The 25,788-nt window shown below is 43.7% G+C and overlaps 2 protein-coding genes and 1 pseudogene across 2 annotated transcripts; 2 read left to right on the top strand and 1 right to left on the bottom strand.

Moving 5' to 3' along the window:
- The first annotated feature begins 477 nt into the window (after window positions 1-477).
- Window positions 478-922, top strand: LOC135549140 (guanine nucleotide-binding protein G(I)/G(S)/G(O) subunit gamma-8-like). The gene is made up of 2 exons (XM_064979185.1): window positions 478-621; window positions 805-922. Exons 1-2 carry the CDS (start codon window positions 538-540, stop codon window positions 919-921), a joined length of 201 nt encoding a protein of 66 aa, XP_064835257.1. The 5' UTR covers window positions 478-537; the 3' UTR covers window position 922.
- A 757-nt stretch (window positions 923-1,679) lies between these two features.
- On the top strand, window positions 1,680-6,281 carry LOC135550365 (transmembrane protein 45B-like). The gene is made up of 6 exons (XM_064981087.1): window positions 1,680-1,813; window positions 3,823-4,025; window positions 4,158-4,370; window positions 4,557-4,741; window positions 4,838-4,980; window positions 5,144-6,281. The coding sequence occupies exons 2-6, from the start codon at window positions 3,836-3,838 to the stop codon at window positions 5,244-5,246; spliced, it is 834 nt and encodes a 277-aa protein (XP_064837159.1). The 5' UTR covers window positions 1,680-1,813; window positions 3,823-3,835; the 3' UTR covers window positions 5,247-6,281.
- A 49-nt stretch (window positions 6,282-6,330) lies between these two features.
- On the bottom strand, window positions 6,331-21,808 carry LOC135550366 (nuclear factor related to kappa-B-binding protein-like; annotated as a pseudogene).
- Between the last annotated feature and the right edge of the window lie 3,980 nt (window positions 21,809-25,788).

Here is a 25,788-nt window from a genome sequence, read left to right on the forward strand (position 1 = left end):
TATGGAGGGATGAGAGAGGTGATTGCGGAATTTCCTCTGTTATTTGCTTTATTCACATGCAATTTGTAAGAGAACTAATGCTACTAATTTTAATCATCACAAATACAGTAAGACTATCATGACAAGGTAATAACAAGTGTTCAGCACATTTTATTTACAGCAATAGGGAAACAGGTGATGTGCTAGCAGAAACACCCTGGGTCATTTATTTTAATTTTATTTCACCTTTATTTTATCAGGGAATCATAATGCCGCTGCCTATGCATGCCTCTCCCTGCACCTCTTCCCTCTGAGGCCCTCACTGTGACACTTCCAGTTTAGACCCAGGCAGCAGCAATAACAAGCAAATTAAACCATTATACATTGGCATGGTTCCATCTCATGCTTTGGCATTTATGTCTGATGCATGGTATATGGCAATACCTGTATAACTGATTTAAAAAAAATGTAATTCTGATCATTCTTCTTTAAAGCATTAACATAATACATGATCTACAAACTGTTGTATCAGGCTGAGGTACAGTGAGAGGAAGCAGGATGTCCAATAACATGGCTGAGATTACAGATACCCGCAAGACAGTGGAACAGCTGAAACTGGAAGTTCACATCGAAAGAATGATGGTGAGCAAGGAATGGTTTAGGCACAATGGTTATTAGGCACAAGATCCCTTTCTGTTTTATTTTTGATCTCTTTAGGTACCAAAAAAGCTGTCTATTGTCAATTTACTTTGTAAATAGAGCACATTGGCTCCCACTCTCCAATCTGATAGCTTTGCCCTTGTTAATCATGTGTTCTATGTGCAGGTGTCCAAAACAGCGGCTTTCTGTGAGGCTCATGCCAAGGAGGGCCCACTGGTGATACCAGTGTCATCCTCTGAGAACCCTTTTCGGGAGAAGAAATTCTTCTGTGCCATACTCTAATCCCCACAAATCCACGTTATTAAATACAATAACTCTACGTTTTGTGTCATTATTAGCAATAAGTAATTGACAGTTCTCAGGACAAATAATGCTAACACAGTTGAAGAACCCTTGAACATTTTGGTTTTGGTAGGCCTAATCAGTGTGATGATTTTTTTGTATTTTAAAAAGCTGTATATGTAAGTGCTTGAATTATTTCTCTGGATTGATCTGATTGACTGAAATAGAACGTTCTTTACGATGGGAGCAAAGTTCATTCGAGGCCTACAAACCTAGCTTACATACTAGCCTCTCCCTTTCAGCACACTGCCCTGACAATTAGAGATTACACATTAACTTAAATTGCACCTAAATCTGTCTAAAAACCTCAGCAATACTTCACTGTAAAATGTCTAACATTTAAGAGTGCTGTGAACCTTTTCAGGGTTTCAACACCATTAGTGCCAATAATAGCCCCATTTTGGTTATTTTGAAATCGACAACTTTAACACAAAATAGCTATATTATATTGAGGATCAAACTGTTTGCATATAAAACTAGTGTTGTGTTATTGAAGTAGGCCTACACTGCAGGTGCCTCACATCATTCCATTGATGCATTACAGGCGATCAAAGAAAAATATATGAATTAAACAAACAGATAGTCAACATGAGCATATCATGTGTTGTCCATTTGTAAATAGTACCCTGGGTGCTGTGCTCCTTGGTCGCAGTCAAGTCATGCAAAGCAAGCAAGGGCGGCGTCACGTGATGCTTACTCTACAGGTAGATGAGCAGGTGTGTGTGTGGACACAGGTACTAGGGCCACTGTTAGTTCAATATTCATCTCAACTAACAGGATTCACTGATTTGAGAGGAAGAGGTCGGCCAACTGCGCCGTGACAACGAACACGGTATGAACATTTCAAATTGTCTCTGTGTATTTGTGGTTGTTGTGTAACTTATGAATAGCAGAGTAAAACCATTGTTCTCTCATGATTGATGAGTAAAGGGTCCAAAGTATATGTCGTTGTCCCGACAATGGTCCAAATGTCAACAGGTCTGAAGGCTACATTTATAGGACTGGACAGAAGAGGAGAAATTGATCCATTTAAACTTCAAATCAATGTTTCCTTGTTTTTCACTCGAATGAGAAAATACAAATTGACCGAAAACAAGACTATATTCTACGCAATGTAGAGGTCGACCAGTCGAGAAAACCTTGTCTGACAAATAGTAATCCAAGTACCGACCACTCCTCTTCCATGTTAAATATGCACTCTCAAACGTTTGATTATATCAGCCAGTAGTTTTGAAAGTGGTGCTCACGAGCCAAAAGTGGGACCCCTTTTTGTATACTACTTCCTCAATTTGTGTATTACATCATCCAATTACACAATATGTCACGGCCGGCAAATTATTATTATTATTATAAATATTTTTTTGCAATTCATATGATATGTTATGAATCCAATTTGCACTATATGTTACACATTTGTTGTGCTTAAGATCCTGGAGTGCATATTAAAGTCAACACACACACACACACACACACACACACACACACCTTATTCATATGTCCTCTGTCGAAACAACGGTAGTTTTAACCAACCAAAGGTATACTATACATTACATTACAGCGAAAGTAACAACCAACAAATAAAAAGGATGGCACTTTAGCCTCGTGTAAAGTCTAATAAACAAATAACAAACCGATATTCACTGCAAGCATGACTTAAAGGACAACACACCATTAGTCAACACACCATTTTTAGTAAGGTACATACACAATAATAACAGGTGCCTTTTTACAGACTCGCTGTCAATATCTCACAAACAAAAGATTTTATGACATATTTTTAACGTCAATTATCTGACATGGCTGGAAACAACAAACTGGTGTCCAAACTACAGAATTGTCTTGCCTTGTTATCCTTTACTATCCACCTCAGGTTTCTTTCTACCCTTCTCTCCTTTGGGGCTGCACAAATTAATAGGCCTTTTCCATTTGCAAGACAAATGGTTTGAACTTGTATCTGTCTTGTGGAGGGTCAGATTACCGAAAGGACATGCAGAGCAAGTGCTCCGGGGCCCATGACCTCCTGGGGGCCCACAACCCCCTCTAAAAAAAAGGGCATGTGCCCTGCGTGCCCATTTGATAATCCGCCCCTCCAGGAGATAGATCCAATTTCTCAAACTATTCGTCTTGAACACTTCATAAGCAATGGCAAAATGTGTAGAATTGCAGGAAATTTTCCCCAGGGCCCCAAATGCGGTAATCCAGCCTTGTCCTGGATGCATGGAAGGAATTATCTGTACACAATGCCTGTTCTAAATTGACCTCAGAAGATGAACAAATACTACAATCTGGATTACTAATGACTGAATAGGCCTATTTTAAAATAATTTCCATTTGCATTAGTAGGGGGTTGGTTCCATAGACCCTATCAATTTTTGGTTAAGGAGACCTTTAAGATCCATATGTTTTGCTGCAGGCCTTATAATCAGATACTGTTGCTATGTGTCTAAAACTCTGCCACTATACGTTGCACAAGCCATCTATATTAGTCTTTGTGGTTGAGCCCTGGCTGTTGTGAGAGTGTGCTTGCAGGCTTGGTCTGAGTCAGACCGGAACTAGATAAAGAGAAGTAACCACTGTCTGGTTTGACATTTTGATCTTGTGTGACTTAAAGAAGATATTGTCTGATTGCTGATTTCACCAATAAGCCAATGATTGACAAGGAACCTACCCCGACACATTGTTTCGTTCACACACACCTTTTTGCACATTTTTATTAAAGTTTCATGTAAACAGTAAAGTTACTCAAACAATTATTTGCCATGGTAATTACTTTTAGCACAAAACAACTTTCCTATAATTTATTTCACATTTAATGCATAATTCACATTTCTCATTTGTCAGGGTTGACTGGAGGATGGCCAACTTCAAGGGACATGCCCTTCCTGGCAGCTGCTTTCTGCTGTTAGGCCTGTGTTGGTCAGTGATGTACCCTCTCCGACACTGCTGGAGGAGGCATCAGCCTAAAGCAAGACAAAAACTGCCCCTGTTCTTTAACAGAATAGACTTAATCGAGGGGGCACTCATGATTTTCTTTGCCTTTGTGGGTGAGTGTCTTCCCTGGTGCACTTATTTGGACTGCTCTCTCTTTAAGATCTTACACTATGGAATCTCTCAACCTCTGAATGATCTGCCAGAGGCTTGCTGTTTGACCCTGATGTTGTCCTGTCACTCTGTAGGCATCATGGCAGAGCAGTTTGTGCCTGATGGGCCCCATGCCCACCTGTACAACAGAGAGACCCAGTCCTGGGTGAAGCTGATGAACTGGCAGCACAGCACTATGTACCTCTTCTTCAGTATCGCTGGAGTTGTTAAAGTCTTCACTATGTCACCGCTTCCAGTCCCACTTGGTCTTGACCGCCTTGCTCTCTCCCTGGCTTTTTTTATTGAAGGTACAGTGTCAAAAGTTTGAATGTTATTTGTTACATATCCCTTACCAGACTAGAGGCAGATTTGAATTAGCAGGTATTCCTACCATCAGTATAATTGTCCGTTTTTATTTGCTCTTTGACCACTAGACAGATTAGATGTTATCTGCATATTGTATCAATATTCCAGGATGTTCCATTCCCCTCTAGGGCTCCTGTTTTACTTCCATGTGCACATGCGCCCTCCTCTGGATACCCACATCCACTCCATGCTGTTTGTGCCGGTGTTTGGTGGGGCGGCCATCACCCTGTTGGAGGTGTTCATGCGAGATAACATCGTACTGGAACTGCTCAGGACCAGCATGACCATCCTGCAAGGCTCCTGGTTCTTTCAGGTAGAACAGTAACCACCACCAAATGAACCACTGTCATTTTCAAACGAGTCAATCATGCTCACACAGAGGAACTGAGCAAAGTGGGTACTCTTTCAGATTGGATTCGTGCTGTACCCATTAAACGGAGTACAGTGGGATCTGCAGGCACACGATAACATCATGTTCATCACCATGTGCTTCTGCTGGCATCTAGCTGTGGCCCTGCTGATCGTTGGCATCAACTACTGGATGGGCTGGTGGTGAGCATCTTCCTTTCTATCAATATACCTTTGTCATATCGCCTCTTTAATAGGTCAGTTTAACTTCATCAAATAAAGTCATTCCGTTGACATAGCTTGGGTAAATTCACTGCCTGCATGAGCCAACTCTAATCCATGGCTTCTTCTTCTCTGGTCCTAACAGCTGTGTACAAAGATGTTCAGGAAGAGGAAGTGACATAGAGATTATGATGAGAAAGACATCTAGCTCCAAAAAGGCTCTGCTTGAGGAGTCAGACGAAGAGTAGACAGACGCATCATGAAGCGTGTCCAGTAGTAGATCACTGTTACGGGATTCTCCACAATTGTTTGTTTGAAATTTGATTAACTGGTTTCTCTCGTTTCAAATCAAATCAAAATTGTATTAGTCACATGCGCCGAATACAACAGTAGACGTTACAGTGAAATGCTTACTTACGAACCTCAACAAAGCAGGTTAAGGGGAAAAAAAAAGAAAATACAAATAAGATGTTAAAAAAGAGAAGCAATAAAACAATAGCGAGACTATATACAGGGGCGTACCAGTACAAAAATACGACATGCCTTGTCGAGTCAAGATTCAAGCCAAATTCATTTGAAATAAAATGCTTTACTGAGCCCGGACAAATGTCATGTAATTCAAAGTATAAAAGCTAATAACTGATTTTCAAAACAGGAGGTTGCTATGGGACCAAGGAAAATAGGTGAGATGTAAAAGCATTCCTTGGAGGTGAGAGAATTTCAACATTTCTTGTGACACATTAACACCTGTTGTGTATTCATTATGTTGTGCAATGGAAAACCAAACAGAACAAAACGGGGATAGGACCTACCTGAATTTGTCCAATAAAGAAATATTATTTCTGTTGCAATACGTGCTCAGTTTGGAGAAAACGGTTTCTGTTACGAAACCAAACATTTTGAAAATAGAATCTGACTAATGAATACACCCGACATTGTAACACGACATCGACAATGTTACCTGCTGGGGTTTCCTCTCCTCTTAAGCCAGTTGAAACATTTGCATACTCGTCCTTCCTATGGCTATACAGAACGGAGAGCTAAAGTCCTGTAGGTTTTCGCACCAGTCCAAGTTGTAACTAGTCTAATTCAGTTGGTCAACCAGCTAAATATTAAAATCAGGTGTGCTAGGTTAGGGTTGGAGAATTTGACAGGACAGTAGCTCTCCAGGAACAAGGTTGGAGAGCCCTGCTATAAAGCAACATGCTTCTTTCCCTCCGGAAACAGAATGCCTAATGATTATCAGAGATAATATATTTCCAATAAATATTTTTTTCCATTCACTGTGTAGTTTAATTTTTAAAAATAATTATTATTTTAGGTACAAAATAGTTACATGACCACATAAAAACACTTTATTACAACCAGATTCATCAAAAACTAACACAAACAAATGAAACAAGATTATATAGGAGAGATTACATTGCGTGACCATATTTTTATACCATACCCAAAAGATGGAACTACAAACTTTGCACTCGAATCTTCACTAATCGCAGCGATAAGATTAGTCTATGGTGGGCTTCATCACTGCATCCATGAGATTAAAGATACCTAGAACAATGTATCTGCTTACTGGATAAGACATCGTACTAGTCAGGCGTTAAAGTGGATGGGAATAAATAGCAAATAAACTTGAAATGTTTTATATAGATCAACAGGTCGGGTGAAAAAAAAAAATCCACCTCCAGTCTGTTTATCATGAGTAGAAACTAGGGTAGTTTCAGTCTAGTTTGCATAATGACATTTCCAAGCTGTTGACCGAACCTTGCCTGACACTTACTGTAGTAAAGCAATTCAATTCCATGGTGATGCAAACTCTTAGCCTTCCACAACAGATACAGTGCCCTCGGAAAGTATTCACACCCTTTTACTTTTTCCATACAGCCTGAATTTAAAATGGATTAAATGTAGATTTTTGTCATCACCGGCCTACACACCAGTCAGTTGTACAACGGAATGCATTCAACTGAAATGTGTCTTCTGCATTTAACACAACCCCTCTGAATCAGGATTTCACCATGAGACCAACGGTGACTTTAAAACAGTTACAGAGTTTAATGGCTTTGATAGGAGAAAACTGAGGATGGATCAACAACATTGTAGTTACTCCACAATACTCACCTCATTGACAGTGAAATAGGAAGCCAGTACAGGATAAAAATATTCCAAATCATGCATCTTGTTCACAACAAGGAACTAAAGTAATACTGCAAAATAATGTGGCAAAGCAATTAACTGTTTGTTCTTAATACAAAGTGTTATGTTTGGGGCAAATCCAAAAGAACACATTACCGAGTCCCACTCCTCATATTGTCAAGCATAGTCGTGACTGCATCATGTTATGGGTATGCTTGTAATCAGTTGAGGCTGCTGAGGGGAGGACGGCTCATAGTAATGGATAGACTGGAATTGTGTCAAACGTGTGGCTTCCATGCACTCCATTCCAGCCATTATTATGAGTCGTCCTCCCGTCAGCAGCCTCCACTGCTTGTAATCATACATTTCTTCAGGATATAAAAGGAATGGAGTTAAGCACAGGCAAAATCCTAGAGGAAAACCTGGTTCAGTCTGCTTTCCACCAGACACTGGGAGAGGAATTCACCGTTCAGCAGGACAGTAACCTAAAACACAAGGCCAAATCTACACTGGAGTTGCTTACCAAGAATACAGTGAATGATCGTGAGTGGCCGAACTACAGTTTTGACTTATATCTGCTTGAAAATCTATGGCAAGACTTAAATGGTTGGCTAGCAATGATCAGCAACCAATTTGACAGAGGTTGCTGATAATTTTGAAGTGGATAATGGGGAATGTTGCACAATCCAGATGTGCAAAGCTCTTAGAGACTTACCCAGAAAGACTTTGGCAGCTGTAATTGCTGCCAAAGGTGCTTCTACAAAGTATTGACTCAGGGGTGTGAATACTTATGCAAATGAGATATGCATTTAATCTTCAATAAAATGTGCTAACATTTCTAAAAACATGTTGTTTTCACTTTATCATTATGGGGCATTGTGTGTAGATGGGTGAGAAACCAAATCTATTTCATCCATTTTGAATTCAGGCTGTAACAACAAACTGTGGAATAGGTCAAGGGGTATGAATACTTCCAGAAGGCACTGTATGTCAGGTGAAACCAAATGTCTCCAAATGGTTTACGCTGTCCAGGGATTACTCCGTTCATCTGCTGCAAACTCTCCAGGCATCAGTGTCCTCCAAAACATTGAGAGAGCAGAGATGCGCTATGGCTCCCAAGCATCACTTGCCTCTGAAGCGCAGGTCGTAGCACCGCGACAGAGCAGTAGCAGGCTCTGGGACTGCGTCTCACTGTGCCGGCGGGGTCCGGGGTTCGTTTGGGTGAGGGTGCGGTGGTGACTACGGCAGCAGACACAGACTTGGGGGAGCCTGCTGCAGAGAGCTGCTGGAGCTGCAGGGCTGGCACCATCTGGATATGCACCTGGGGGAGACAAGGCACATCAACCAGTCCTACCAACTACTATACCCGATGCCTCGGGCCAGGAGTTTCCCCCCCCCATCACAAGGTCAGGAAATGCTCCTGCATACTAAACGTTACTTTTCCTACAACTGAATTCAGTTTGTTTGGGTGCTGGGTAAGTATTGAATAAGCTGCTGACTGACCTGAGTGGTCTGCCCTTGTTGCTGCAGCTGCTGTAACTGGTGCGCCGTGACAAAGCTGACTGGCTTGTTCCCAGCTATCAGCTTGGTGCCTGCAGGCATGGTGGTGAGGATGATGTTCCTGCCCAGACTGCTGATACTGCACAGAGCAGAGACACCCCAGTCAGTCTATACCAGGCTGCTTACAGCCATGGGGAAGACTTGGCACATATATTGTTACAGATCATTAAGGCTGAACATGACTCACTTCGTACTGATGTTTCCTTTCAGTATGGGCGTGGTCATCCCACTCTTGCTTTTAAGTGGTTGGCTGAGGACAGACAGAGGCACTGGGATCCGAGCTGGTAGCTTCCCCTGGGGAAATAAAGACAAAGACGGGGAGAATCATTGGAAGACCATTTCAAAGGTGGGGTGTTGGGGGGCTATAGAGAACGTGGCGAGGTAGAATGTCTTGAAACGAAAACATATCCATTGACGATAAACCTCCCAACTACAGTGCTGTTATTATACAACCATCCTGAATCCCACAGTAAATAGAAGAGGCAGATAATAGTCATGTTGATGAAGCTGTGGGTCTTACTGGTTGTGTGGACACCACTGTGGCTGTGACGTGGACCTGGCGGACAGTAGCTGTGGCTGTTCCCAGAGTCAGGGAGCCTGAGGCAGAAGGGCCAATTGTCACCCCTTCAGCTACGGCCACGCCGCTGGTGGCTTTGGGGACAGTCGCAGCCCCAGTGGAGACTGGTTTGCTGCTGGTGGCCATTGTCACGGTGATGGCTTGCCCCCGTTTCTGTGGGATGACCCCGAGTCCGGGCATTATTCCTATGGGGGTGCCACTCTTGGAGTCAGAAGAGGAGACGGTGGAGAAGGTTCTGGCCTTCTGCTCGGCCATAGCGACCGCCAGGGTGGGCATCAGGCGCATAGCGTCCCCTGCAGCCTTCAGCAGGGTGGTGGTGCCAGCGGAGGCTGGAGGAGGAGGCTGGGCTGCAGGGGGAGGAGTGTTGGGGTGGGGTCAAATGGAGAGTAGCAGATATGCTCTTGGTGGTGGCGGTGCCTAACATGTCGGGGGTGAGTTTGCAGGTGGTGACGGGGGACTTGGTGAGGGTGGCCATCATTTCAGGTGTGATCCGCAGCACCGTCTGTCCTTTAGAGTCTGTGGTGATGGAGTAGGGGGGCAGGCGGAGCACATCTTTGCCCTGGATGCGGAGTTCCGTAGCGGGTATTGAAATAGCTGCTCCACCTTGAGCCTTCACGCCCATCTGGCCTGTGATGGCCACCTTTAGAGACAGAAATGATGTGAGCATGAAACACAGAAAATTATTTCAACAAAATGTAAAAAGAATGCCCTTTCGTGAACACATTACATTGAAACTAGATTAAAATGTTCTCTTTGAAAGCTCATTTCCATGTAAACCCTTCTTAAAATGGCTCCTACAAAAATATACCATTTTCGTGTTCACCTGTTGGATGATGTTCTGGCTGGTGACTCCCTGTAGGACAGTGGGGGAGGCTGTGTGGTGTGCAGGGCTGCCAGGGAAGCCAGTCTGAGCAGTGGTCAGGCCTGACAGCGACAGGGTCGTCTGCCCTCTGGCTGCCTGCCCCTGGATGGGGCTACCAAAAGACAGGGGCCTTAGTGGTAACAACACCACGGTCTGCTCATGGTAACAGTGTGAAGAGAGGAGAAACAACCCTTCATTTACATGCACCGGTGCATTACAGCAAAGAAATGTCTCTTATCTGTGGTTCAAGGCGATGTCTGATTAATAGTGCTGAGCGATTTGTGCTTTTTGAGGTCGGTTCAGTTTTGGTTCAATTCTGAAAAAATTATCACGGTTTTCGATAGTGCGTTTAAATGTTCCAAAAAAATAATCTATGAACTACGTGGGTTGAATGCTGTAACAAGGAATAATACAATTTATAAAAGTCCCATGATGGTAGAGACTGTCCATCAGTGGTGGAATAAGTACTCAATTGTCAAACTTGAGTAAAAATAAAGATACCTTAATAGAAAATTGCTTAAGTAAAAGTCACCAAGTAAAATACTAAAATTATTTGGTCTTAAATATACTTAAGTATCAAAAGTAAAATTTAAAATTCCTCATATAAAGCAAATTATTCAGAATCATTGTATTTGTTAATTTACTGATAGCCAGGGGCACACTCCAACGCTCAGACACAATTTACAAACGAAGCATGTGTTAGTGAGTGCAACAGATCGGGGGCAGTAGAGATGACCAAGGATGTTCTCTTGATAAGTGTGTGAATTAGGCCATTTTCCTGTCCTGCTAAGCATTCACAATTGAACTAGTACTTTTGGGTGTCAAGGAAAATGTAGTGAAGTAAAAGTTGTCAAAGTACAGATACCCCAAAAAACTACTTAAGTAGTACTTTGACTTAAGCAAGTATTTTGACTTAAGTACTTTAAACCACTGCTGTTCATTACTGCTTATCACATTAACCATAATTTATTCACATTACTTTAATATTTTATGACTTTGTTACTTCATTCCATGTAATCTCATCTCTATAGAGCTGCTGCCTGTGTTGTCTGACAAAAATCACTATTTTAGTAGTTCTTCAAAGTAAATAAGGCATACTTTTATGACTGCTGAATAACTATCAATCACGTAGTACTTTCATGCTCTCGAAGCAAATGCTTTCAATCCCTCTTGATTGCACATTCTCGTCTCTGCTCCGCACAGACCGGACAAGTTTAAGCGGCCGCGCAATGGATTATGGTCATTGTAATTAATTACCATGTTTTCTGCACTAAACTACACTGCTCAGAAAAATAAAGGGAACACTTAAACAACACAATGTAACTCCAAGTTAATCACACTTCTGTGAAATCAAACTGTCCACTTAGGAAGCAACACTGATTGACAAATTTCACATGCTGTTGTGCAAATGGAATAGACAACAGGTGGAAATTATAGGCATTTAGCAAGACACCCCCAATAAAGGAGTGGTTCTGCAGGTGGGGACCACAGACCACTTCTCAGTTCCTATGCTTCCTGGCTGATGTTTTGGTCACTTTTGAATGCTGGCGGTGCTTTCACTCTAGTGGTAGCATGAGACGGAGTCTACAACCCACACAAGTGGCTCAGGTAGTGCAGCTCATCCAGGATGGCACATCAATGCGAGCTGTGGCAAGAAGGTTTGCTGTGTCTGTCAGCGTAGTGTCCAGAGCATGGAGGCGCTACCAGGAGACAGGCCAGTACATCAGGAGACGTGGAGGAGGCCGTAGGAGGGCAACAACCCAGCAGCAGGACCACTACCTCCGCCTCTGTGCAAGGAGGAACACTGCCAGAGCCCTGCAAAATGACCTCCAGCAGGCCACAAATGTGCATGTGTCTGCTCAAACGGTCAGAAACAGACTCCATGAGGGTGGTATGAGGGCCCGATGTCCACAGGTGGGGGTTGTGCTTACAGCCCAACACTGTGCAGGTGCAGAGAACACCAGTAGCCTGACTGCCATTAGGTACCGAGATGCTCAGACCCCTTGTGAGACCAGTGCGGTTGGCCCTGGGCTCCTAATGATGCTAGACCTCCATGTTTGGAGTGTGTCAGCAGTTTGCAAGAAGAAGGCATTGATGCTATGGACTGGCCCACCCGTTCCTCAGACCTGAATCCAATTGAGCACATCTGGGACATCATGTCTCACTCCATTGTGCCACATTGCACCACAGACTGTCCAGGAGTTGGCGGATGCTTTAGTCCAGGTCTGGGAGGAGATCCATCAGGAGACCATCCGCCACCTCATCAGGAGCATGCCCAGGCGTTGTAGGGAGGTCATACAGGCACGTGGAGGCCACACACACTACTGAGCCTCATTTTGACTTGTTTTAAGGACATTACATCAAAGTTGGATCAGCCTGTAGTGTGGTTTTCCACTTTAATTTTGAGTGTGACTCCAAATCCAGACCCCCATGGGTTGATAAATTTGATTTCCATTGATCATTTTTGTGTGATTTTGTTGTCAGCACATTCAACTATGTAAAGAAAAAAGTATTTAATAGGAATATTTCATTCATTCAGATCTAGGATGTGTTATTTAGTGTTCCCTTTATTTTTTGAGCAGTGTATGTAGAATCTTGGCCTGTAACTACAGCTCCTTACTACATTGCACAAATCAGGCTTGATCTGATTTATCTCTACAGAAACTACACAGAGCCCACAGGAAAAGAACAAACAAAATGGAATTCAAATAATTGAACAGACATAGGTCAGTTAGCTGTTTAAAAATAGGATTGTTGGTGACAGGATGGTCAGTTATTCACCTGCGTGATGCCCTTAGCACCCACAGTGACTGGCACTCTGATCTGTCGAGGGGTCTGGTGCACCAACATGGCTTGCTGTCCTCTTGCTGTCCGGGCAGAGACCACTCTTACCTGAGGCGGAGAGCCTGACTGGTGGCCCACTACCCTGGCTGAGTGCTGGGAGGTAGCTGGCTGAGAGACCTGTGTGCCACACTGGCTGCTGGACAACAGGGTCCCCAGTTGAGGAATGGGGGGAGGAGACACTAAGAGAACACTAAGAGAGAACAGGGCATTAGTACTTCCATAACATCAAGAATATACAAGTACTGAATGTGTTTAATTGAGCCTGATAAGACTTCATCCACGGAAGCGGTTTTATACTGACCCAGGACCGGTCTTGACTGAATCTGGGATCCCAGCTTTGGTGGGGGTTGTGGCTACAGGGGCTAGGGGTGATTTGGGGGTTCCAAGGGTGCTGGGAGTTGGGGACATGGGACCCCCCATATGACTAGCTTCCAGGCCTCCAGAGGTCTTACCACCGCCCTCCTTACTGCCAGACTTATAACACACAGGATGGTTCGTCACCATCAACACACATACCATAATATACACCGAGTGTCCAGAACATTAGAAACACCTTCCTAATATTGAGTTGGGGCATGGACTCTAGAAGGTGTTGAAAGCGTTCCACAGGGATGCTGGTCCATGTTGACTCCCAATGCTTCCCACAGTTGTGCCAAGTCGGCCGGATGTCCTTTGGGTGGTTTAGCATTCTTGAGACGCACAGGAAACTGTTGTGCGTGAAAAACCCAGCAGTGTTGCAGTTCTTGACACAAACCGGTGAAGCCTGGCACCTACTACCATACCCCGTTCAAAGGCACCTAAATAGTTTTGTCTTGCCCGTTCACCCTCAATGACACACATACACAATCCATGTCTCAAAGCTTAAACATCCTTCTTTTTTATCCTTTTTTTAACCCGTCTCCTCCCCTTCATCTACACTGATTGAAGTGGATTTAACAGCAGACATCAAAAAGGAATCATAGCTTTCACCTGGTCAGTCCGTGTCCTGGAAAGAGCAGGTGTTCCTAAAGTTTTGTCCACTCAGTGCATGTCAGACAACAACAGAGCTCATTATATAGAAACAGTTTGATTAGTCCATCAGGATTCCATTGACAAGTGGTTCAGTCAAGACTTTCCACATTCAAAGATGCCAAGTCTCCAGAGAGGGTATGTAAGAGTAGAGAGATTATGAACCATCATTTTGTCAGCAGTACAGTAGTCACAGCAGAGTAGAGGCGGTGGGACTCACAGGCTTGGATGCAAGTTTAGGTTTCTGCTGCAGTGTCTTTCTGGCCTTGGCAGCGGCAGCTTGAGCCTGGTGAATTTTCTCTGGGCGGGGAAAGAATAACAACTTGTAGTTAAAGTAGTTGTAATAGTCAAACGTGGCCTTTCGTTAGCTAATACAGAGAGCCGGGAGAAACTCTCGGCACATAGGCATTGGCTTAATCTACTAACAGATCTCCCACAACACCTCCACCCTAGCCTTAACTCGCTAGCACGCCAAAAGCACAGAGCCCCGCCTCAGTCGTGCGATTCCCTAAAATTAAAAGACAACAAATACTTCACTCCGTAGGTCACTCCCACCAAGGCCAACTTTGAGTGGTTGATATCCCAGGTGTATATGCGCTGTGCACAATAGCCTGGGGACAAGGTTACAGCATGTGACAATTCCTATCCTATTCCATTGGCAGAAAGTCCTGCTCACCAAACTCCTCCTGACCGCGGTCGTGGTGCAGGTAGTTCCACAGCTTGCGGACGATGTCATACTTCACACAGGGGTCCTTCTCAAAGTGCAGCCTGTCCAGAGCCCCACTCACAACCATGTTCACCTGCAGGAAGCCACGCATCGGGTGCCTTGCTCAGTCACAGACAGACAAACACCGACCGGACAGCTGTGTCAAAACATTGTGTATATGAGTCACAACAATAAACCCAGCAACAGTGAATCTCTAACCTGAGCACTGGTGACATCTGGCGCCAGGAACTGAGAGTCCTTGAGCAGCTCACAGATCTCAGCCCTGGTCCCCTCTCCGTTGGGCAGCCGACCTGCTGCGTCCCGCACTGAGGAGGAGCAGCAGTCCAGTCACATACTGCACATCTAACCTGAAGCTACCGCAACAACATCTCACACTGACGACAGGGGTCAGTCTTACCCAGGGAGAGGATGGTGACATAGGCTGGGCGGTCCGAGCGCAGCAGAGTGTGCTCTCTGGCTTTGTTGAGAGACATCTCCTTGTCAAAGACCCCTTTAACAGGCCCCAACTGAGACTCAAAGCCATGCATTCTGAAGGTGAAGGCTTTATGTGGCTGGTCATACCGCTGTTGCTCCTGATGATCAAAACAAGAGCATGGACACGTAACGATTGCAGAGAATGTGTGTGGTCTTTATGAATGATACTCGATACAGAAGACTAATACTCGATATCCAAGACTAAAAAAAAGGTAGAGACGTGACACTGACCTGCACTTGAAAAACATGCCTCTCGTCTCCAGTACTGGCTCGCACCACATAGTCTGTCCAATTGCTTAGTTCCAGAGAGAACAGCAGACAGTATTACAATAAAACCCTCTATGACAATGAACACATACACTAAGTCATTCTGAGGAAGGTCATCCGTGACATGAGAAACACGGAAACTTACGCTCTAGGGGTGGGAGAAGTCATCTCTGCTAGTTCGTCACATTCTGCCTGTGGAGGACATTGTTATTTTTTTCAAAGTGTATTACAGGGAACAGACAACGACCACCCTGACAGAGAGGAGTGAGAGGTGAAAATATGTCATTGTAATACCTTGACCACAACCAGGCCCTTGGAGTCGACCCACAGCTGACACAGAGCACTCAAATCCTTCTCTCCATTCTCACTTGGACCTTCAAGACCGGAGATTGAGACAAATCTCTACGTCTCCTACTTCTGAAATGTTTTCATTTGCATTGTGCCAGAATTTGGACGACTCAACTAACTGATAAAAGAGATCTTACCAATCCATTTCCATTGCTGTGAGCTTTCCCTGAACACAACACAAGGGGTGAAGCCACTGGGAAGAGCCATCATACCAACTGAACGAGAGATCGGAAGATGGTGAGCGAAGAGCAGAAAGAAACATAACGATGGGACATATTACTGCTTTAAATGATCCAGAGGAGAGGGAGTCTGCCATGCTCACCTTTAGTCTCCCCAGCCAGGAAGTGCAGGGCCGGCAGCACCATCTCTGACCAGCAGGAGGCCGAGGAGAACCGGGGGTTCTGGGAACTAGCTGGAGATGTCTGCCACTGTCGGACCTTCTCCTCCAACTAACACGGGGACATGCATGAATCATTAGATCCTTTTCAAGTCTTACAACAGTTCCAATACATAGTTAAGAGTTCAGCTCATCACATACACCAGTGATTCTCAAACTGGGGGTCGCGAGTGTAAAACTGAACCATTTCGATCTGGTTACTAACATAAGCCTACGGTATTGCACCAAATTGTTGTCTCAAAAACATCTCATCCAAAAAGATGCATGTCTTGACTGTTGACGAATGACCAGCCGTCAGAATTGCTGGGCGCGCATCCCTAGATTAGTGACATTTTCCCGGATTTTGCCTGGCAAAAACTATTTCTCAAAACTGCAGTAACATCGCACTTCCTGCAATACTTATGGGATGAAGATGTAACGTGTTCTGGCGAAGGAATTACAATATTTGTGAGGAAGAAAAAAGGCCATACTTTTCATCTACTCCTGCATACAAGCAGGCTGTATCCTACTGTAGCTGCTTGCTCTGGACTCCAGAGAAATGGTATGATATCTCTACTTGATATTGGCTCCTAACATGAACGACTTTCAGCTAAAAATGCAAGTATAAAATGTATTTTATTTCTGTATCTTACGTTTTCAAAATGCAAGACTTGAACCACTGACAAAAAAAAAAAACTTTGTGTGGCTATGTACTTGTGTAGGCAGGCACGAGTGAATACCATGGCTGTGCTGGCGAGCCCCTCTCGTCTCAGGATATTCTCCAGCAGGTTGAAGAAGGTCACAGCAATCTCCTCCGCTGTGACAGGGCTGTTCTGCACCTCCCCCTACGGCCTGTAGATGGCGATAGAAGATGCACATGAGAGCAGGACTTCGCAGATTGAAAAGCATGGAGTGCAGTGTGCAATTGAATTCATGACCGCATAGAAATGTCCGTAGCACAGGAATATAGGTAAAGCTGTGATTTTGCTTCATTTCATCAAACACATGACCACAGATGTTCTAACGTATCAATAGAATGGCAAGATTTAATTAGAAACTCTTGTCAGGTAAAAATGCCATCTTTGCGGGATGACTACATTAACTCACTCTTCCTCGACACTGGGCAGTGGAGGGACTGGGGTGTCAGGAAGAGCAGCTGGGATGTCAAGTGAGAGCCGGAGCTTCTGAAGGCATCAAAGCCTGACAGGGATCCTCGGACTCCACTTCAATTCTCCTCATCTTCTTTCTCCTCATCTTCCTCTTGGGCCGAGCCAGGTCAAACAGTGCTAGATAATAGAAGGTACAAGTTCAGATTGTTTCGACATTGGCTGTGATCACAGGATCTTATAGAGTCCAGCTATGTACGATTCATTTCGCTTGACGTTTATGGTGTTGGTGTTTGTACTCACCCATCATGGCGCATTTACGACCCACGTCCACTCTAGACATCAAGTCGCCCAAGTGGATGTCAGAGGTCATCAAATCTGGATGATCCTGTGCAAATAAGAATGACGAGGATTAGGACGCGAGGGGATGTTGTACAAGATGATATTAGGTTGAGAGTGTCCCTCATATCCATTCACACATTGATTTCAGGATTCAAATGGATGGCAGATCTCTGGGATGTTTGTGTGTACGGAAAAGCATAGAAGAAACTAACCGGTTGTCGTCTCCTCTTTTCTCTATGTCTCCGTAGCATGGCTCTCATGTCCTTCTCTCCCAGATCTGGTTTAGCTGTGTGAGCAAACGTCCCAAATCTTCAATCGGTCTATCTGCACAGCCTATACATAGTCTCTTATACAGCTACTGTAGTGTAACTGACCTGTGGTCTTCATGTCCTGGGTGGAGAGACTGGGCAGAACCCTGACAAAGACAGTAGGTGTGGGAGAGGAAGGAGACCGAGGTGTTGGCAGCGAAGAGGCTGTACCCGCAAACACAAAGGACGACATATGATTGGTTCAGATTGGGATTGACCCATAGCGAACGGTGAAAGATGAACTTTGACACTTAATCAATGCTGCTAAATGCAATTCCGTTTCATTCCAGGCTGATGAAAGCAGGTTCACCATCATCATCAGATGACGGGTATAGGTCTCCACACTCCGTTTTAACTTCCCTTAGTATCCAGCAGACTCTTCCTCTGACCCTCTGTATCTGCATCTCACCAGACGTGCGGGCGGAGCACTTTCTCTTTACCGCGATGTCAGGGCCACTGCGGACCACCAACTCCAGTAGTTCCTAAACCCGCCGAAAGAAAATGAACATACTGACGGAGGCCATTCGCCTTGTGCTTGAGACCAAAGCTTGAAGATGTCCGCCGTACCTTTCTAGAGACCAGGATCTGTTTGAGGAGTTTGTGGTAGTACTGCTGCAAAGAGTAGAGTTGGCGTTTTTTCTGGAACTTGGCACACAGCTCTCTGTACATGACCACTTCTGGATTAAAATGGCCATCTGGGGAGAGCACAGGGTCACACATAATGCAGAGACGTACTCAAAAAACGAAAAACGAGCAGGTTGAGAGAGATGGGGAGTGTTACCTCCGAACAGTTTCTGTGCGAGTTGCAAGGGGTTTCCGAAGCAGAAGTTCTGGTTGTTGAAGAGGTCGCTGATTGTGCGGTCCTATTCAGAGGTGCTGTCGTTGAGAAACTGAGGTAACAATTGACGGAGATGCTGCCTCTGTTCATCGGTCAGTACTTTAGACCATGTGCTTTCACTCAGCACAGCGAAGAAGATTTCAGGCTGTTTGCAAAACAACATATACACAGAATTGTAAATGCAACGATCACGATACAGTAAACATAATCTCAAAACATAATGGATACACAGCATATGACGAGAAGCAATTCCACGAGTACCAGAATGATGCAGAGACTCCGATTATTCACTCCCCCCCCCCCCTCCCCAATTTCGTGGTATCCAATTGGTAGAAGTTACAGTCTTGTCTCATCGCTGCAACTCCCATACGGACTCGAGAGAGGCGAAGGTCGAGAGCCATGCGCCCTCCGAAACACAACCCAACTTAGCCGCACTGCTTCTTGACACAACGCACATCCAACCCGGAAGCCAGCCGCACCAATGTGTCGGAGGAAACACTGTACACCCGGCGACCTGGTCAGCGTGCACTGCGCCCGGCCCGCCACAAGAGTCGCTATTGCGCAATGAGACAAGGATATCCCTGCCGGCCAAACCCTCCCTAACCCGGATGGCGCTGGGCCAATTGCGTGTCGCCCCACGGACCTCTCGGCCGTGGCCGGCTGCGACAAAGCCTGGGCTCAAACCCAGAACCTCTGGTGGCACAGCTGGTACTGCGATGCAGTGCCTTAGACCACTGCCCAGGAGGCCCCAATTATTCACTTTTATAAGTATGCCAAACAAAATCCATTGATTGCAAAGCTAATCAAACCATACAACTCTATCCACAAGGAATCATTTGAATAGAACATGTTTCAAAGACATTTATTCAAAGAACAGCACAGATTCAGATGTCTGCAGAAGGAATGGTGGTGTCAGCTATGATATGACACCTTGAGTTTGAGAAAATCTATTTTGGTTATTGAACTACAGTAAGTGAAGTGGATGGACACCCAGTAACCAAAGGACAGTAACAGAATAACATCGTGGAGTCTGTTATAGCAGCAAAGGGGGACCAACTCCATATTAATGCCCATGATTTTGGAATGAGATGTTCAACAACCATACTTTTGGTCATGTAGTATATACACATATAAACAGTACCTTCTCATTCAAGTGTTTTTCTTTATTTTTAATATTTTCTACATTGTAGAATAATAGTGAAGACATCAAAACTATGAAATAACACATAGCATCAGGTAGTTGCCAAAAAAGTGTTAAACAAATCAAAATATATTTTACATTTGAGATTCTTCAAAAGTAGCCAACCTTTGCACACTCGTGGCATTCTCTCAAACAGCATCATGAGGTAATCACCTGGAATGCATTTCAATTAACAGGTGTGCCTTCTTAAAAGTTCATTTGTGGAATTTCTTTCCTTCATAATGCGTTTGAGCCAATCAGTTGTGTTGTGACAAGGTAGGTGTGGTATACAGAAGAAAGCCCTATTTGGTAAAAGACCAAGTCTATATTATGGCAAGAACAGCTCCAATAAGCAAAGAGAACTGCCAGTCCATCATTACTTTAAGGTCAGTCAATACAAAACATTAAGAACTTTGAAAGTTTCTTCAAGTGCAGCAGCAAAAACCATCAAGAGCTATGATTAAACTAGCTCTCACGAGGACCGCCACAGGAAAGGAAGACCCAGAGTTACCTCTGCTGGAGAGGATTATTTCTTTAGAGTTACCAGCTTCAGAAATTGCAGCCCAAATAAATGCTTAAGAGTTCAAGTAACAGACACATTTCAACATCAACTGTTCAGAGGAGACTGTGTGAACCAGGCCTTCATGGTCAAATTGCTGAAAAGAAACCACTACTAAAGGACACCAATAAGAAGAAGAGACTTGCTTGGGCCAATAAACATGAGCATTGGACATTAGACCGGTGGAAATCTGTCCTTTGGTCTGATGAGTCCAAGTTTGAGATTTCTGGTTCTAACCACTGTGTCTTTGTGAGAGGCAGAGTAGGTTAACGGATGATCTCCGCATGTGTGGTTACCTCTGAAGCATGGAAGAGGAGTGATGATGTGGGGGTGCTTTGCTGGTGACACGGTCTGTGATTTATTTAGAATTCAAGGCACACTTAACAAGCATGGCTACCACAGCATTCTGCAGCGATACGCCATTGCCTCTGGGAAGCTGTCAAAGCAAAGGGTGGCTAAATAAATAGATTTTGATTTGTTTAACACTTTTTTGGATACTACATGATTCCATATGTGTCATTTCATAGTTGATGTCGTCACTAATGTTCAACAATGTAGAAATTAAAAATAAACAAAAACCTTTGAATGAGTAGGTGTCCAAACTTGACTGGTACTGTATGTGCTTTAATTAAACAATAAATAGCATAAGAACTTCACGTTAGTGCTCATGTGGCTTTTTACATGGAAACGCTAGCTACTCACATCCTCAAGCAGGTCTTCTGGAAGGCTCACTTGACAGTCTCCCAACATTCACTCTTCAGTGATGCGCCCATCACTGGCCTTCTCTAAGTCTAGGGGGTCTGTCAGCATGTGATCAAGGACATCCATTCTGATATTCCTATAACTCTATAAAGAATGAATTGCATTGGTATCTAGCTAAAAACACACGTGTCTGGCATTGACAGCTAACTAGCTAGAATAAGGTAAATTGAACTAGAAGCGTTTTAGCCTGTTAGCTACATTTCTACAGAAAATAGCTACTTTGCTAGTTAGTTGGCTAATTATATATTATATTCTCATGTCATGGATGAAAAACAAGCCAATGCAAACTAGCTGAAGTATGTACGCTAACGACGTTAGTTAGCTAAAGCAAGATAAGACACCAGCAAAATTACGATTCAATTGAGTATTCTGCACACTTTGGATTGCTATGCTGGCTAGCATTGTGTGCTTAAACAATATATATATATAGTTTTGCTAATAAAGCCCAAATTAAAGAATTTACCTGAAAATAGAGCACACTTACATCGATAAGAGTCAAATGCGGGGGATCATAATAAAGACGTACCGATACTGTTTCCGGTCTGCAGCCTTGGGTACTTCCGATTTCCCATATATATGGGCTGTGAGGTCGGCCAAGCGATGACTGAAAAAAGCTAGGTTAGTGGTAAGGGTTACAGTTAGGGATAACTTTAGGAGTTAGGTTATTAAAGGGTTAGGGGAAGGGTTAGGAGGAGGATTAGTTATTATGATATGAGGTGGCAAAATAGCCAAAAAGTAATTGAAAAGTAACTAATTAGCTCAAATTATAAAATTGTCCGTGACGAAAACTGAACATGCAACCTTTTGGTTGCTAGACGTTATACCAGGCAGGTACACAAGCTGTTAGGTTTACTGAGGTACAGCAGTCTGAAGTGCAATTAAAAAATATATATTTACAGGCAATGAAAATATTTCCTTAAAAACCCCACCTTACTTTAACAAAACACAATACGAAAAGACAAATGAGATTATAATAATACACAAAACTTCATAGAACTACAGTCGTGGCCAAAAGTTTTGAGAATGACACAAATATTAATTTTCACAAAGTTTGCTGCATCAGTGTCTTTAGATATTTTTTGTCAGATGTTATTATGAAAAACTGAATTATAATTACAAGCATTTCATAAGTGTCAAAGGCTTTTATTGACAATTACATGAAGTTGATGCAAAGAGTCAATATTTGCAGTGTTGACCCTTCTTTTTCAAGACTTCTGCAATCTGCCCTGGCATGCTGTCAATTAACTTCTGGGCCACATCCTGACTGATGGCAGCCCATTCTTGCATAATCAATGCTTGGAGTTTGTCAGAATTTGTGGGGTTTTGTTTGTCCACCCGCCTCTTGAGGATTGACCACAAGTTCTCAATGGGTTTAAGGTCTGGGGAGTTTCCTGGCCATGCCCCAAAATATCAATGTTTTGTTCCCCGAGCCACTTAGTTTTCACTTTTGCCTTATGGCAAGGTGCTCCATCATGCTGGAAAAGGCATTGTTTGTCACCAAACTGTTCCTGTATGGATGGGAGAAGTTGCTCTCGGAGGATGTGCTGGTACCATTCTTTATTCATGGCTGTCTTCTTAGATAAAATTGTGAGTGAGCCCACTCCCTTGGCTGAGAAGCAACCCCACACATGAATGGTCTCAGGATGCTTTATTGTTGGCATGACACAGGACTGATGGTAGCGCTCACCTTGTCTTCTCTGGATAAGCTTTTTACCGGATGCCCCAAACAATCGGAAAGGGGATTTTTCAGAGAAAATGACTTTACCCCAGTCCTCAGCAGTCCAATCCCTGTACCTTTTGCAGAATATCAGTCAGAATATCAGATTTGATTTGATTTGATTTTGTCCCTGATGTTTTTCCTGGAGAGAAGTGGCCTCTTTGCTGCCCTTCTTGATACCATGCCATCCTCCAAAAGTCTTCGCCTCACTGTGTGTGCAGATACACTCACACCTGCCTGCTGCCATTCCTGAGCAAGCTCTGGAGTGGTGGTGCCCTGATCCCGCAGCTGAATCAACTTTAGGAGATGGTCCTGGCGCTTGCTGGACTTTCTTGGGCTCCCTGAAGCTTTCTTCACAACAATTGAACCGCTCTCCTTGAAGTTCTTGATGATCCGATAAATGGTTGATTTAGGTGCAATTTTCCTGGCAGCAGTATCCTTGCCTATGAAGCCTGTTTTGTGCAAAGCAATGATGATGGGATGTGTTTCATTGCAGGTAACTATGGTTGACAGAGGAAGAACAATGATTCCAAGCACCACCCTCCTTTTGAAGCTTCCAGTCTGTTATTTGAACTCAATCAGCATGACAGAGTGATCTCCAGCCTCGTCAACACTCACACCTGTGTTAACGAGAGAATCACTGACAATGATGTCAACTGGTCCTTTTGTGGTAGGGCTGAAATGGAGTGGAAATGTTTTTGGGGGATTCAGTTCATTTGCATGACAAAGAGGGACTTTGCAATTAATTGCAATTCATCTGATCACTCTTCATAACATTCTGGAGTATATTCAAATTGCCATCATTCAAACTGAGGCAGCAGACTTTTTGAAAATGAATATTTGTGTCATTCTCAAAACTTTTGGCCACGACTGTACATTGTGTTTGCACTGTGTTTGGAATGTGGAATGTGGAAAAACAAATTATTCTTACTAGGGCTATTGAGAAAAAATAAATGTATTGAGTTAATTGCAGGATTTGCTGAGCATTGTCTGAATTTGCTCAAAGTGAGCTTGAATTTAATATTTTTCATACAAAAACAGACGAATATTGACTTCTTGATTTAAAGTAACATTTAGCAGAATTTGAAAAGCACACTTTCTTTAAAGATTGTCACGCCCTGACCTTAGAGATCCTTTATTCTCTATTTTGGGTTAGGTCTGTGTGTGACTAGGGTGGGCATTCTAGTTTGTTATTTCTATGTTGGCCTGGTATGGTTCCCAATCAGAGGCAGCTGTCTATCGTTGTCTCTGATTGGGGATCATATTTAGGCAGCCTTTACCCACTGGGTTTTTGTGGGATCTTGTTTTTGGTTAGTTGCCTGTCAGCACGCCATTTGCTGCATGTTTCGTTTGCGGTTTTTGTGAGTTTCATCTGAATAAACATGTGGAACTCTATGTACCCTGCGCCTTGGTCCGCTAATTCTACAAACGATCGTGCCAAAGCGAATCCACCATGGTAGGAGGAAACAGCGCCACTCCTTGCCCCTTTGCCATTGTTATTGTTTTGTTGACAAAGCAGTGGGGAGCATGAAGGTAAAAAATAAATGCAGTATATATTATGCTGTTCTATTGCACATGCAATGATGTCTGAGTGAAAAAAAGTGTTGCTTACAGTAACTTCTTTTTGGTTGTCATATCGCAAATGGACTTGGCATTTTCAACATTGAGGTTAAAGGTGAAATCCTTAGTCACAACTCTTTCGGCCTCCCGAGTGGCGCAGTGGTGTAAGGCACTGCATCGCAGTGCTAGCTGTGCCTCTATAGATTCTAGGTTCGAGTCCAGTCTCTGTCGTTGCCGACTGGGAGACCCGGGGACAATTGCACAATTAGCCCAGCGTTGGTTGGGTTAAGGGAGGGTTGGCTGGCAGGGATGTGCTTGTCCCATAGCGCACTAGGGACTCCTGTGGCCGGCTGGGCACAGTGCACTTCGACACGGTGCACAGGTACACAGTGTTTCCTCCGACACATTGGTGCGGCTGGCTTCAGGGTTAAGTGAGCATTGTGTCAAAAAGCGGTGCCTGGGCTTCTGTATAGAACTTTCACATCTGCTGATGTAAAGGACATTATAAATACATTTGATTAAATATGGCTGGTGTCAAAACATCAGCAATTTTTTACAATTAAATTGTTGACGGCAGCACAGTTTCAGTCACCAATGCTATGGGTAACATAAACAGCCTAACCAGCTCTGTTAGGGTGAGTAAAATGGTCAGAGTGAGGTGTTTGGAAGAAGCTAGCCAACGTTAGCCAGTTAGCTTGGGTGCTTGTGAGTTCAGATACTTGGATCAACCCTCCTCCTCGGCCAGAGCGTCCAGTGTGCCCTCTGAACGCTCCGAGAGCGAAACGCTCTGAATTTACAAAAGGACAATCAACGCTCTGACTTGACTTTAGAAACGCCCAGAGCCATCTCTGGCACTCCAGATTGAATTTACGAACAAGGTCTCAAAAGAAATAGATGCTTACTAAACTTACTCAATGATATTTTTCTAAGCAAGATAATAACACAGCCAAAGTGAGTGTACTGTAAGTATGTGAGAATGGCATTTTGTTTAGAAAGTAATAATTGTGGGTATAACTGTAAAATCTTTTTTTTTAAACGAATGTGATGGGTCTTGTAGAATCACAGTAAAGTCGGGTGTTATGCACACCAATCAAAAGCCTGTGCAATTTAAGAAGTTAGACAATGATCTCCTGAGGGCTGAGTGTTGCTCAGGCTCGTCTTCTCTGCTGCAGCCAGACAACCTGGTTTCCCACTCAGCTACACCCGTCTTCTCAGCTATACCTCAGTCCTTGTCTG

This window comes from Oncorhynchus masou, chromosome 12 (assembly GCF_036934945.1).
Source record: "Oncorhynchus masou masou isolate Uvic2021 chromosome 12, UVic_Omas_1.1, whole genome shotgun sequence".
Lineage (NCBI taxonomy): Eukaryota > Metazoa > Chordata > Actinopteri > Salmoniformes > Salmonidae > Oncorhynchus > Oncorhynchus masou.